The 11,549-nt window shown below is 39.3% G+C and overlaps 1 protein-coding gene across 1 annotated transcript in view; it reads right to left on the minus strand.

Moving 5' to 3' along the window:
• Positions 1 to 3,940: 3,940 nt before the first annotated feature.
• LOC118342927 (SH2 domain-containing adapter protein E-like) overlaps positions 3,941 to 11,549 on the minus strand; it is a 9,502-nt gene continuing 1,893 nt past the window's right edge. Inside the window, exons 2-6 of the mRNA XM_035681620.1 lie at positions 9,308 to 9,434; positions 7,629 to 7,865; positions 6,849 to 7,086; positions 6,458 to 6,577; positions 3,941 to 5,822 (exon numbers count right to left, since the gene is read on the minus strand). Of these exons, the coding sequence (XP_035537513.1) occupies positions 5,639 to 5,822; positions 6,458 to 6,577; positions 6,849 to 7,086; positions 7,629 to 7,865; positions 9,308 to 9,434 (906 nt within the window). The 3' untranslated portion in view covers positions 3,941 to 5,638. The remainder of the gene's footprint in view (positions 5,823 to 6,457; positions 6,578 to 6,848; positions 7,087 to 7,628; positions 7,866 to 9,307; positions 9,435 to 11,549) is intronic.

Raw genomic sequence — 11,549 nt, forward strand, 5'->3', positions numbered from 1 at the left:
TGTGTGTGTGTGCGCGCGTTTGTGAATGAAGGAAGGGCTGCATAGACGGGGAGTGAATCCAATTTATGGAGTACATTAGTCAAGTATGTAACTTGGAAAGCAGTGGTATAATCACAGAGGAATGTTCAAGTTGCTGTGACTCTTAGCACACTTACTGTCCCTCAGTGTCTAACATGCACACACACACACAAACACAGATCAGTAAATCAACACGTCTTCTTCCATTGGCTTTTACAGCTGCTCGTCACTTTTAAAATATGATGGAGGAAGAAATGCTGAACAGCTGAATCACACATCCTCTGGTGTCAACCAGAGGGATTTCTTCACTTCTGTGTGTAATTGTGCTTAAACACTAATGAGCTTAACCACCTCCTCTTCCTACCTTCAGCAATATTAAGAAACTGAGTCCAGGTCATACAGCGTGTATAGGCAAGGTTCACACTCTGCCGTGTTCTCTAAAGGCGTCCTCTGATTGGGTGGTTTGAATGTTTGAGCTTGACACGCTCGGCCTGCAGATAGGTAAACGATTCAAAGCAAAAGTGTGCCAATGACTGTTAACCCTGTTGTGGCCTTAAGGGAAACAAGCAACCTGTTACGACTGTTAACAGACTTTGTTATCTGCATTCTCATTCCAAAGGACCAATAAGTCAGATGTTGTCATGTAGGAGAGAAGAGGGTGGACAAAATAATATAAACACCTCATAGAGAAGGAGAAGAGAGATTAAATGCAACAAAAACTTAGAATGCAAAATGAAGCATAAAATGTGAGTTTTTAAGGCAACTGTAGGTCCATTGAGTAAAAAAGTAAAACATTAAATATGCACACATAACAGACATACAGTAGGCCTATATCTACAGTGGTGGAAAAAGTATTCATATCCTTTACTTAAGCATAGGTAGGCTACCAATACAACAACGTGGAAAAATATTCAAAAACTAAGTATTTGCAGAAAAATATACTGAAAGTATAAAAAGTATTAATTCTGCAGACAAATGGCCCTTAGCTATAATATTGTATATACTAATTCATCAACAGCAGCATTATGATTTTATAGCTGGTCAAGGTGAAGTTAAATCTAACTACTATATGTACTGTTTGCGACCTAGGGGGTCAGTCCCCCGTCACAGGATATATCTGAGGGGTTGTGAGATGATTAATGGGGAGGAAAGAAGAAAAAGCTAATTTACATTAATTTACATAATTTTTCTTTTCTCTGATCTTTTCTCTAATCTCTGCTCTGTTTTTATTGAAATTACCATTTAGACGTTTAGAGGGGCAATCTTTCTTAAACTGTTAAAAACTAATCTTACTTACAACTCACAATTTACTTTGTCACAAGCCCAAAATGTGGAGAATCAATGTTTTAATCTTTAACAACGTGCTGTGTTTTATAAACAATCAGCTATAAATGTATATATAAATGTACTGGAGTAAAAAGTATAATGTCTCCCTCTGAAATGTAGCGAAGTATAAAGTAGCATCAAATGGAAATACTAAGTACAACCTAAGAAACGTGTTTAACTACAGTACTAAAGTAAATTAATTTATATTTCACCACAGTATACCTGTACGAGGATTACCAACAAGGATAATTTGACCTCATCTATGCCCTTTCAAATGTAACGTGTTATTTTGTGCATATTTTATATATATTATATTCAAATTTAGTGCTCGGTAAATGCAATGGAACTCCAGTGTGATTGTGTATGCAGTAAAGAGTGAAAGAGAGGGGACTGATGTTTGTTCAATGAATTATGGGCCTGTAACTGAGGTTTTTCAGATGTGAACCAGGGTGAGACAGACATCCTACATGAGTTATGCTCTAGAGCAGTTACTTAATTCTCAGTCACATGGCCTTTTCAACCACACTGGCACAAACAATAGCTCGAGGACATCCTGCAAACAGTATCTAAAAACACGCCTGACCTTGCCAGGTGGGCCGATTAAAACTAAAAGGCAAGAGTCTCTAGTGATGGATCACACATGGCAGGTGCTGCCTGTGTGAGGGAAGGAGATGAGCAACACAAAGCCAGGCCATGACACTGGCACCCAGCCTGAAGCATCTGATAAGGATGGCAGGAACACTTCGGTTACCAACAGAGCAGGTCAAGCGACACCCAGATGTCAAACCGCCACGTCCATCAGGCAAGAGTCAGGCAGCGATCACGTCAGGCTGTCATGCAAGCCTGAGAGGATGGCATACACGTGAGAACGAAATGAAATTATTCATTCAAGTATACAGTAGCATGGGTGGCTCCAGGTCTATATTGTGTGATGATTAATTCCTTTCCAGGTGTAGCTTGCTCCCTCTCGGGTAGAATTTGAGATGGCCCGCTTTCCTCAGGTTCATGAAATCCATCTTGATAGAAGACTGGAGGGAGACCTTATGGCTGCAGCACACTGCCAGAGAGGAGTCAGGAAACATATGAATTACAAGAACCTGGCACTCCTTATTCTTAGAGAACATGCTCTGATATATCAGGCACTGGTGGAAAATTTTCTCAAGTACTGTACTAAAATACAGTTTGAGGTACTTAGTTCATCTGAGTATTTTAATCTTATGTAAGTTTATACTAGTAAGATTTTGGAGAGAAATATTATACTTTTTACACCACTGCATTTATCTGAAAGCTTTAGTTCAGATTGAGATAGAATATACCACATTGTTAAAGATTAAACCAGTGGTTCCTTATGTTTTTGGCTTGAGGCCCCTCAGTGTGTAGTTGGTACCCCATTTAATTTCAGATTTTGAGTTGTTAGCACTTCAATCTAATAAGAGATCCCCCTCAAAAGTTTTAACAAAGGTTTTATTTAAATAACTGTTGAAACTGATCAATATTTCACACAAAAAAACAAAGATTAGGGAGAAGTCTAAAAGATGAAAACAAATCTGCGCAGAAGAACTTGTTTTGTTTTGTTTTTCATTTATTCATTAATCATCAGCTCCTCAGATTTATCTCATGACCCTTTGGAGGTGCTGACCCCCAGGCTGGGGACCACAGTCACAGAGACCAATGTACTTTCACTTTACAACAATACTTCTGTATTTTTATTTTAGTAAAACTTTGAATGCAGGACTTTTACTTGTAAATGAGTAATTTTACATTGTTGTTTTGATGCTGTTAGTTAAGTAAAAGTTAATACTTTTTCCACTGATTGCAGGTTTTTTTTTTTTTATAGCTAGGCATGTAAAAGTGTCCTGCAACCAGTAAATCTGCTTTAAAAGCTCACAGCAAACATATCCAACATGACATACGTGAGAAGGCTGAAAGCTATCTCTGGTTTTAGAGTAATGAAATCTAACCTGTGGGTCACTCGCCTTCATAAATTAAAACACAAACTCTTGGCACCAAACAGAGGCAAACAGTGATAGTGTCCTCCCTGAGAGTCAAGGAGAAACAGCTGACAGACAGACATCAGCCTCGGATAACACCAACAGAGTGAGTAAGGTAAAGGAGAGGGGCCAACGATACGTAAGAAAAGGAGGGAACGATGGAGGGATGGTGTCAATTGCTCTTTTTTTTCCTTCACATTAAGCGTCCTTGACATGGGTGTAATGATCCTACTCTTACTCTTTGTCTGTTTTTAGTGCTGCATTTACCTTAGATCTACACACGGCATAGGCTGGGGTGCTCCTTACAGCTACGTAAGGTGTTTGTCCTCAACATGATCCTTGGCTAAACCTTATCTCCCCCACTAGACCTTTCATCCTAACCTTTTTACTCAAGTCTGGCATAATAATCTATCCCCTTTTAGTGAAATGGAGTACTAAACTTCCAGACAAATTACCAAACCGCTGAAACCACAATCAAGCTCTTGAAGTTAAAAGATTCATTATGCTCAAAAAATGCCCTCATTCAATCATCCCAGTATCTGTAAAGAGGCTGGCTCCTCAAGGGAGGATGAGACTGTTTGATGCTTTGATCATTCCCTTTCAGGGCACACATCACTGACACAAACATCCTCACATTTTGCTGTTCATGTAGTTGATTTATTGGGATCAGAGAGAAGCTCACAGCATTGAGATTCAGGACCTTTTATTCTAATCCTTTTTACAATGTTTCAGCAACAGGTTTCCACATGTCTCAATAGACAACAGTGAAAAATGTATAGCAGGTGTGTCTCTGCATATAACTCTATCTTCAGTGCTCCGCCAAAAACTACAAACTGTCCTCCCCTTTAAATCTTTGAGGCGACATGAAAATGGCAGACTTCCTAAGATCTAAAAGGTAAGACAGAATTGAACCTTAGTTATACTTGGTTATTGTCATCCTGATAGCGTCAGGAGGCTATCAGGATGACAATAAAATTGTGTTGCAGATTGGGGCTGTCCGAATCATTTCCAGCATATCACTAAATTAAGAGTACACATACCATGTTGAATGTTTGAGTTACATTTAGAATACATACAAAAAAAATAAGACTTCAGTGAATATAACATAGTTACCACTTCTTAATAAGGTGTTCTGCCTCTTAGCACCAAAGGGCATTAGACCCTGAGGGAGAACAGCTTTACTTTGTCTGAATGAACAATATTAAAAGGAGAGAGGTTATGACGAGAATTAAATTTTTTAAGCTGATATTTAAACAGTTTTTTTCTTTGTTTACTTAATTCCAATATTTGTCAATAATTACTTGCACTTATATTTGTAAATGGTCCCCATTTGTCGATCTAAAGACATTTGACATAAGATTTTAAGGGGTTTTCTTACCACAAATCACAATCATTTGCAGGTTACAGATATTAACCAGAATGAACAGGCTAGTTTGGCCAAAAACAAAACACTAAACTATTGTAAATCCATGGTCCTTCAAGCACATTGTATCAGGGTGAATCACTCACGCTTCACAGTGCAGATAGTGGAAACAACGCCCTCATTCACAGTAAAACAGAGGAAATCATCAAGAGACAGTGGTTACAGACAACTAACAAGTATAAGAACATAAATTATAAATATGCTGCGAGCATAAACATAAAATAGCTGATCTTTGTTGTATCTCCAGTGGAATGATATGCTCTGTGCATGGATTTTTACCAACTGTCAGTTAAGAGGAAAGAAGGAAATTCTTTGTGTTGGCATGTTGGTGCAGTGTACCAGCACATCCACCAGAGGGAGAAAGAGAGCCACAAACTAATGAGGTTCACTCCATCTCAAAAACACTTTCTGCTTTATAGTAAATTCTACTCAGTAACATTAACAAAAAATATAATCTGTAGCTTCTAACAGAGCCACACTGGATAATTAAAACATCACATCTGTGTGTGAGTCTTAGTCCCAAACCAACCCCAAGTCACATTTAATCATTAAAAGTGCCTCATCGTCTGCGCTGTGCTTCCCCCCCTTGTTCACATGCAAAACAACAGCTTAGTTCATTTGCATCAGCTGCACATCAAAGTAAAATAAAGACAGAAGAAGACATCCAGAATTTCAAAGTGAGCTGTGAATATTTTTGATCAAATAAAACACATAAAATATGGTCATACAACCAAGTTATAAAGTGAGACTTGCTGAAAAGGGCAGAGCAGCAAAAGTACACATTGATCAGAGGTGAGACAATTTTTGGAAACCTTTTTATCCATGTGGGGCCAGAGGTGTGTTTGTTTTGTATACCTAACTAAACTGGGTTTTGGTGGAATCAGTGGATGCGAGGAACTGGGTGCAGCAGTGTCATGTGCTCTGCTCCGTTGAAAGGCAGACGCTGTGTGCAGTAGTGGTGCACCACCTCTGGGATGCTGGGGAACACGCAGCTGCTCTGGTCCAGGGTGTAGCCGTTTTCTTTGGTCTGGGCGACAATGATATGAACGCAGCCTTGGCTCGTCCTGAGTCACACCAAGGAGAGGAGAGGCAGGAATTAACCAATCAAAAAGTTAGAGGATAAAGCTGGCACCATTCTTGTAGTCCACAAATCTCAGGAATGTGTTAGTCTGACTGTTGCTTCCAAAGAAGTAAATCTTTTAAAATTGGTCACAAACACATATTTTCAATTTTTATAAAAGGCTAAATAATATCCTACAACAGCTGTAGGTTTTAACACACATTACTCAAACAGGAGTAAATTGTGAATTTATGAGGGACTATTGTTTGCTGAGGATTGACACACATTTTGTGCTACATTTAATGTGTATGTTAAATGTATTGTTGATTATAGGAATATAAACTCCTATAAATTCATTTTATATATATATATAAATATATAAATATAAAATGTATATATATATATATATATATTTATATAATATTCATTTGCTGATAATAATAAAAATACTGAATACTAACCAGCCTGATCCTTTAAAAAGTTACAGTAAATGTAAAAAAAAAAGTGAATTATAACATAAACCACTGTTAATTGTTGAATAAACAACTGGACCAATCCTTTTATACGCTGCAGTATGTGATCAATAAGTCATATTTCTTCCCTTGAGACACTGCCGATGCACTTTCAGGTAACACTCACTTGAGGGCGATGGAGTACTTGCTGTTGTCCGACTCGCTGTTCCTGACCAGGAAGCTGGCCTCTTTGCAGGACTGCAGCTGAAACTCCGCCTCCTGACGAGTCACACAGCCGTGGTACCAACTGAGAAGGAGGGTTGGAGTGAGGGGGATTACACTTCGTCTGCTATTGATCAAGTCTAGAACCTCATTTCAAATAAACCCCTTGGAAATGAGCTTCACCCTTACGTAACACTGAAATGTTCTGAAATCCTGGAGGTTTATTGCAAGAATAAGATATTGAGACACATTCTGACATTTAAATTCCTTTTAAAATGGATTACAGTATTAAATATTGAAGTTTTATGTAACTATAGCGACATCCCATCATTTAAGTACACACTTCACCTCCTCACCTCTGTTTTTCCAGGGGCAGGGAGGGGTCAACACAGCAGGCCTCTGTGTCAGGGTTGCTGCCGGGGGTGGAGGATTGCGTCAGGGTTGGAGGGGAGGATCGCAGGATCTTCTGGGTCCAGCTTTTCTGCCTCAAATGCTGATGCTGCTGCGGCTGGGCTGGCGGATGCTGCGGCTGCCTGGTGAGCGTCGGGTGAGGCGTCTCATCTTTGGCTGGGCGTTCAGGGCTGTCAAACTGTGCTGGAGGAAGAAGAGTGATGAGAGAGGATATGAATTTATGAAAAGAAACTCTGTGGCTGAGTTTGAACTGGGTGCTGAAGCCTCCAGTAAATATAAAATAAAGACAGCAGTTTGATGATTCATGCAAGATGTTATTCAGTATGCTGTTGGTCTATGCAGCATATAAAATATACATGTGAGAGCAGGGCTGAGTTGTTTTTTGAACAAATATACTTCATATTGATCTAAGACAGAGGAGAAGCAGGGTTGGAACTGTATTATATGAATGGTGCTGGTTACTAGTTCAGCAAAGTGTTTAATAGGGGAGAGTCTAAGGTCAGTGATGTATTACGTTTAGTTACTTTTAAAAGTGTTGCTATTTGAGGTATAAAAATGTAGATTAGAACATTTAAAAGTGCAGAACATTCAGTTCAGGTGTGCACAGAAGCAAACATGTCCTCACTCTTCCATTAGTAATATGACCAGAACTGGTGCAAAACTTCCTTGGATATCATTGTGTCTGCGATCGAGTGAGATGTGGTGTAATAAAACTTCTGATGTACCTGACAGAGTTCTGACAATATGCTCCTTCTTCCACTCCCAGGGCAGCTCGTACTCAGTGGAGGGTCGAGGATCCAGCTCGGGCCTTGTGATTGCTGTCCTGTCGTTTTCAGCACTTTCCTCATACGGAACATCGTATATCTGTAAGGGCACGGGCTGACCTTCCTCCACCGTTCCCTCACCCGCCTCCATCAGCACACACACCTTCAGCAGGTCCTTGGAGCCCCGACGTCTAATCTCTTATAGGGAGAAAACAACGGATTTGAGATTAAAAGAGATGAAAAGACTATTGAATCATTTAGAAATGCTTAATAGATCAATTACAAGCCACTAATGAGAACAAATTTGAGGTTGCCAGGTTATGACAGCCCCATTTGCTGGTGTTTATCATTTCTATTTGCCAATAATTCTGTTACGAATGTTGGTAATCCATTAATAAATGCTGAATAAGTTGCAAATGAATACATTTGGGCCAAGAAACGTATGGTTATACGGCCAATCACAACCTGGCTGTCCAAATATATTCTCATTAATGGCTTATAACTAAACAATAAAACATTAGCAGATTTATTAACTATTATCAAATCCATGTTACAAATTTTAAACCCTATATAAAAAGGTGTTTTATTGGACAGTCGTACCACCATAACTAATGGTCTATGATGATGATGTGAAATCGTGAATGACTCATTTATCAGCTATCTGATTTACACTCTGGTGCTCCTGGGTACTTTTAATATGCAATTTCATTGGCTGATGAGGAATAAAGGTGGATGGCAGCGCTAACACTGTAAGACAAATCTGTGCCGCGTTTTTGTCAGAATTTATAAATGTTCACTGCTGTTGCACATTAGTATCTTATTGTAGAGTTTTGTCCTTTTTATACTTATACCGCCTAAAATATCAAGTTTGATTCTAGTAATTGATGTCAGCTGCTATGCAGAGTGTGAATAATAATCCTGCCCTACTCACTCATAGCCTTTCTTATTGAGTCATAGTGACATCAGACTCTTGCTTACTTCCTCAGTATGATTTAAGCCTCATAAATTGACTCAGTCACATCATCACATCCTCTGTAGAGTTCTCTGAGGAGGCCTGGAAGTAGCACGGGCACTGATTGAAGTAAAATCTACTAGAGAGCGCTGCAATAAAACATTTTCACGTTCACAGCAGGCTATTGTGTAACCCTTTTAGTTGAAACAATGGAGTGATGGAATGAAAAGGTCAGGAGAGCATGTGATTGGACGACGGACTACCAAGCTTCCTAAATGCTGGGAAGTTTTGATAAATGGTCAAAAAGGTCCATATAGGGGGTTACACAGAGCTGCGTCCGAGAGGAGGTGGGGGATGGGGGAGGCACTGAGGGCCAACTTCCTTTTTAGAGAATAGTACCAGGAAACAGAGACAGGAAAAAGGAAGCAGGAGCAGGAAACTGCACCCATTGTCCGAACGCAACAGAGTTGCCATGGCCACCCCACGGGGTACAGAGAGCACTAGGAGAGCGAGTTCATGTTCTCGCTCCGCCTGGAGAGACTGGAAATGAGAATTCTGTCATTTACGCGAGGGCTGTGTGTTCAAACACAGGTGCACTGATTCACTGATGACAGTAAGAGCTGAATGAAATATCACAGCTCTTACCGTAACAGCTGACAAGAGAAGGAAGTATTGATGACAGCTTTACCAGTAATCATCTGCTGGGCATCGTAAGGCTCCATGTAACCATCGTTCTCCCCAACCCTCTCTGCCTCCCTTTGCTCTCTGGTCTTCTGAGCGTCAAAGGGATCTGCGTAATCCTCAAGGATGATCACCTGGATAAGAAAATGCAGGGAAATTAATATTTTGTTTGTGCATAATGAGATACTTTTCAGAATAAGTTTTCGGAATGGCACCAAATAATATAGGGCTGAACTGATACTGTAGGTTGAAATAGATGGCTATAAATGGTTGAATCGTCCTGCTTCTACCAAACCTACTAAAAAAAGAAAAGACAAATAGACCATGGATAGTTCCAGGATCAAATGTCTGGTATGAAAAAAATATTGTAACATTATCCACTTTTATATTTAATTAATATTGTTAAATATCATCCAGTTTAAAATAGGCTTGTAACTGTTATTTTCTTGATAAATTAATTTAATGTTTTGCCTATGAAATGTCATAAAATAATGAAAAATGTCCTTTATATTTGCCAAAAGTCGTGTTTGTCCAAACAACAGTTTAAAAATCCAAATACAATTTACTATCATATATGGCAAAGAAAGCCACCTGAGAAACGACAAACAGCAAAAGTTAAGTCTTTTTCGCTTGAAAAAAAGGGAGTGATTAACAGTTACGCCACTAATAATGTCTTTAAAATCAGTTCGAATTACCACATTTGGAACATGATGGGTGGTGTCGATGTGGGTCAGACATAAAAAGATGATAAACTAACTGCAGTAAACTACAAGACAGAAGAATACCTGACACCGAAGCCCATTCACATATCTTTGTTAACGACCTCTATTCTACTACACCAGTCATGCCTGACTGTCTTGTCACCTTATCAGTGCCATATAATTTCTTGTTTGTTTTACGAGCCGTTGGCCAAGAGACAATGGTAAGTCGTAAAAATGGAGTTGTCTTTCTAATCACTTCCAGTTGTGCTCCCTTGCCAAAGAAATGTTGGCATTTGTTGAAGTTTAAATAAAGTAGCAGATGTTGACAGGCTGAAACTCAAGAGTATAGTTGTAGAGGTTTAGTGGAACAGATGCAGAGTACAACGCAGATACACAGACACACACATTTAAAGTATGTTACACCTTCAGGGAATCTAGAGATTGACATAAAACAGTCACTCGACCAATCAAACCTTACGGTTGTTGCAAAAAAATGAATTTGAGATCAAGAAAAGGGGATTAACTCCCTTTCTGAAATATAAAACTCCCATTTTATTATTCCTCTCTTTTATCTGTCTTTTTCTCACCATCTCTCCACTATCACTATCACTGACTTCTCGATCTTTCTACTTTTTTTTCAAAGCCAAGCTGGAGGGGACTTGGGTTAGCGCCTGAGTGTCAAATAACACGATGCTTTTTATAACATGATAGCCTTCACCAGGGGGCCTGAATCTAGTGAAAGAGAGGGATGAGGCCGGGGGAGGGAGAGGGGTGAGAGAAGGGGAATACTGAGCCAGATTACACACAGGACAGGAAGGTAAGGCCTCACGTCTGACCACAGCTTTGTATTCGAGGCGGGGAAGGTGGGTGTAAGGGCGAGGGGTGGAGAGGAAGAGAAAGAGAGATAGAAAGACAGACTGGGAGGAGTGGACACAATGGGGATAGTGGAGACAAAGCGGAGGGTGAAACTGAAACAATAATATCAATTTTCAGAGCTTGGACTGGGTCATTGCTACTTCATTGTCAACAGTATTGATGACACCACATCTTACTTCTGCTGGAGCGGAGGGTGTTGCACTGCTGCTAGAATTAAAGAGAGCTGCCACAGATTAAATGAGTTCTGTTTGATTTCACATCTCAACACCAAAAATCAATCTGGTGTCACACTGTAAAATACTCTTAAAGTCAGAAGTAACAGCAACAAAATGTATTTGAGGTATCAAAAGTAAAAGTAGGCTTCTCATGAGGTGAAAGGATGATTACTGTCATGTTAAGTATCATTATATTATAACTATCACATTATAATTCCCAGCGGTGGAAAAAGTATTCAGAGCAATACGACAATCTAAAATGTCTGCTATAAGTGAAAGTACCAAAGTATTGTCATCGCTTAAAGTACCAAGAGTAAAAGTACTCATTATGTAGATTGAGCCATTTCAAAATAATAAATTAGATTATAGTTATTGGTACATTCATGTGTAAGCATCACTAATGTTGCAGCTGGTAAAGGTGGGGCTCATTTTAATTACTTTATATACTGCTGAGTAT

This window comes from Morone saxatilis, unplaced genomic scaffold (assembly GCF_004916995.1).
Source record: "Morone saxatilis isolate NCDOM2014 unplaced genomic scaffold, NCSU_SB_2.0 Contig9, whole genome shotgun sequence".
NCBI classification, from domain to species: Eukaryota; Metazoa; Chordata; class Actinopteri; family Moronidae; genus Morone; species Morone saxatilis.